Raw genomic sequence first — 3,209 nt, 5'->3', positions numbered from 1 at the left:
GCTTGGAGATTGTGAAGAAATGTGGTGGCTTGCCTTTGGCCATTAAAACCATCGAAGGACTATTGCGCACTAAGGTGAATCATGATGCATGGAATTACATATTAAAGAGTGATAGTTGGAATCTACCTGAAGATAAAAGTAACCTAATTCCAGCTCTATGGTTGAGTTACTATTATCTTCCTTCACAATTAAAGCAGTGCTTTGCTTATTGCTCTTTACTCCCTAAAGATTATGAATTCAAGGGGGAGGAAATAGTATTCTTATGGATGGCAGAAGGTTTTCTAAATGGAGAAAACACTAACAGAAAAATTGAAGATTTGGGTAACAAATATTTTGAAGAACTGACATCAAGGTCATTTTTTCAAGCATCGAGCAAGAATGAATCTCAATTTGTGATGCATGATCTGATTAATGATCTAGCTCAGTTCGTTGCAGGAGAAATATATTTTAAAAAGGAGAGACATGATGGTATGAAACCCTCAATTAGTCACACTCGCCACTCCTCTTATATCATTGGCAAATTTGAGAACATCGAAAAGTTTGAGACCCTTTTTAAAGCAAAGTCTCGACGGACATACTTACCTTTTGAGATGACACTATATTGGGGATGTTTCTTAAGCAATAACGTTCTCAATGATTCACTGCCGACATTGCAATGCTCAAGGGTGCTCTCTTTGAAAAGGTACTGTATCACAGAAATTCCTTCTTCTATTGGAAATTTGAAGCATTTACGCTATCTAGATTTCTCCTATACTGAAATAAAAAGTCTTCCTGATTCAATATGTACTCTTTATAATTTGAAGACTCTTTTATTAAGGTATTGTAAGAATTTTGAAAAACTACCCCTGACAATAGGAATTTTAGACAACCTATGTCATCTTGATATAACTGGTGCTTATTCAATAAAGGAAATGCCAAGTGGAATTGGCAAATTAACAAATCTTCAAATGTTGTCTAATTTTATTGTGGGTCAAGGCAGTGGATTGAATATAAGAGAAATGCAAAATTTTATCAAATATCAAAAGTCGACTTTCTATTTCTGAGTTGTGTAATGTGGATGAAGCTCAATATGCAAGGGAAGCTAAGCTATCAAGTAAGTCTGACCTCACTGATTTAGAGTTGAAGTGGACTACAGATTTCAAGGGAAATATAAGAAATAAAGAAGTTGAGAAAGAAGTGTTGAACTTGCTTCAGCCTCATGGAGAGCTTAAGGTGCTTGCCATCAAGTATTATGCTAGAACAACATTCCCAATTTGTTTGGGAGATGTTTCATTCAAAAACTTGCAATCTTTAGAACTTGAAGATTGTGAAAATTGCAGTTGGAAAATTACCACTTTTGAAATATCTCAATATCAAGGGGATGAAAAGTGTGATTAGCATTGGCAATGAGTTCAATGGAGAGAATTGGCCAATTGTACTTTAAAGATATGCCAGAATGGAAAGAATGGAAACTTTATGAAGTTGATGAACAAGGGAAGAAATTTTGCTGCCTTGGAGAACTCTTTATTGAGAATTGTCCAAAATTAGAAATAGCTTTGCCTGATCAGCTTCATTCTTTGGAGAAACTTGTAATTCGTGAGTATGAAGAATTGGTAGTTTCAATTTCAAATCTTCCAATGCTATGTGAACTTGAAATTGATGAATGCAAAGTAGTGTTTGGGAGTTATGATGATCTATGGTCAGTTAAAAATATCAATCTTTCAAACATTTCAAAGTTTGCATACATAACAAAAGAAATGAAGATGGTAGAGTCGATGAAAGTAGACTATCTCCAAATTAATAATTGTGAGAAGCTGACGTCTTTGTGGCAAACAAAGTGGGGGTGGCTGGCACCTTTGAGATCTCTTCGTACTTTAGAGTTTGAAAATTGTCTGCAAGTTGTGTGTATAAAGGAGGAAAAAGAAGAGATTTGGCAATTAGAAATACCGTGCAACATTGAATATGTGATATTACGAGGTTGTGAAGGGTTAGAGAGATTATCAAAAACCTTTTTCCAACCTTACATGTCTTACGAAGTTAGGGATTCAAAAGTGCCCGAAATTGGTTTCACTTTCAACAGACAACTTGCCTCCAACTCTTAGGACTTTGTTCATTGGTCATTGTGAGAATTTGGAATGTTTACTGGATGACAAGGAAACTATCAATTTCAGTAGCACATCTCTTCTTGAATCTCTTGATATTAGAGGCTGTAAAGCTTTAAAATCATTATCATGGAGTGGTAAGTTAGCCGTGCAGCTTAAAGAGTTGGCTATTGTTACGTGTCCAGAGCTTGAATGTTTAGCACGGGAAATTGGGGACAATACTTGTCTTGAATCTATTTCACTCCGGACATGTAGAAATATTAAATATTTAGCCCAAAGACCGGACATGTGCTGATCGACAATTGCCCAAAGCTCAAATCCATTCCCAGAAAGGAAATGCTTCCCTCGCTTTTGCAATTACAGATTCAGGACTGTCCGGTGCTGAAGAAAAGGTGCACAAGGGATAAAGGAAAACAATGGTCCAACATCGCCCACATACCTCAAGTAACAATTGATGGTACATTCATCTACGAATGATCAAGAGGAAGAATCAAAGCATGTCGACTCAGGTATTTTAATCCTACAACTAAGTACTATTTTAATTGATTCTTTTTTTTAGGTACAAATATATCTACACAACCATCACATGGGTGAACATTGAATGTTTTTCTTTTATTTACGTTTAATTGTGAAATATTTTAACTTTTCTTTCCCCCACAAATAAATCGAACATGTCATCTTGTGGTTCCTTGTTTATTTGTTTTAGCATGAAAAATAGTATTGATATGTCGCAAAGGAGATAGTACGGCAACTAAGTACTAATTTGTTGACTAATTAAAATGGAGATGGCAGGGATTATATTCTTCATTTGAATTTGGATTTCAAATTCATTTCAAGAGCAATGGACAAGGTTGTGCAATCCATGGGAGATTGCTTCAAGTAGTATGCTAACTCATGATCAGTGTAGAGATAAGATAGTTGAAAGCTTCTCATGTAATTTGTTCCACTTGAATTCATTTTGAGCAATTCAAGTTTAAAGTTTAACCTTTAATAGACTCTAGCTTAGAAAACTAGACATTTCTCAATGCTTCTTATACAGTATGGATGATTTCTTGTTGTTCCATGGTTCATATGAGTTTCATAATCTGATCTCACTTTTTTATAGGAAATTCATTACTTTCTTCATTG

The 3,209-nt window shown here is 35.0% G+C and overlaps 1 protein-coding gene across 1 annotated transcript in view; it reads left to right on the top strand.

The window, feature by feature from the left end:
• LOC110426405 (putative disease resistance RPP13-like protein 1) overlaps positions 1–2,376 on the top strand; it is a 6,638-nt gene extending 4,262 nt beyond the window's left edge. The window contains 5 exon segments of the mRNA XM_089785286.1: positions 1–1,007; positions 1,009–1,316; positions 1,318–1,410; positions 1,412–1,988; positions 1,990–2,376. The exon segment at positions 1–1,007 is cut by the window's left edge and continues 433 nt beyond it. Of these exon segments, the coding sequence (XP_089641412.1) occupies positions 1–1,007; positions 1,009–1,316; positions 1,318–1,410; positions 1,412–1,988; positions 1,990–2,376 (2,372 nt within the window).
• Positions 2,377–3,209: the final 833 nt, after the last annotated feature.

This window comes from Theobroma umbraticum, unplaced genomic scaffold (genome assembly GCF_002168275.2).
Source record: "Theobroma umbraticum cultivar Fairchild unplaced genomic scaffold, ASM216827v3 scaffold_55.0, whole genome shotgun sequence".
In the NCBI taxonomy this organism is placed as follows: Eukaryota; Viridiplantae; Streptophyta; class Magnoliopsida; order Malvales; family Malvaceae; genus Theobroma; species Theobroma umbraticum.
Note: the sequence above shows the minus strand (reverse complement) of the source record. Positions and strands in the feature narration are given on the sequence as shown.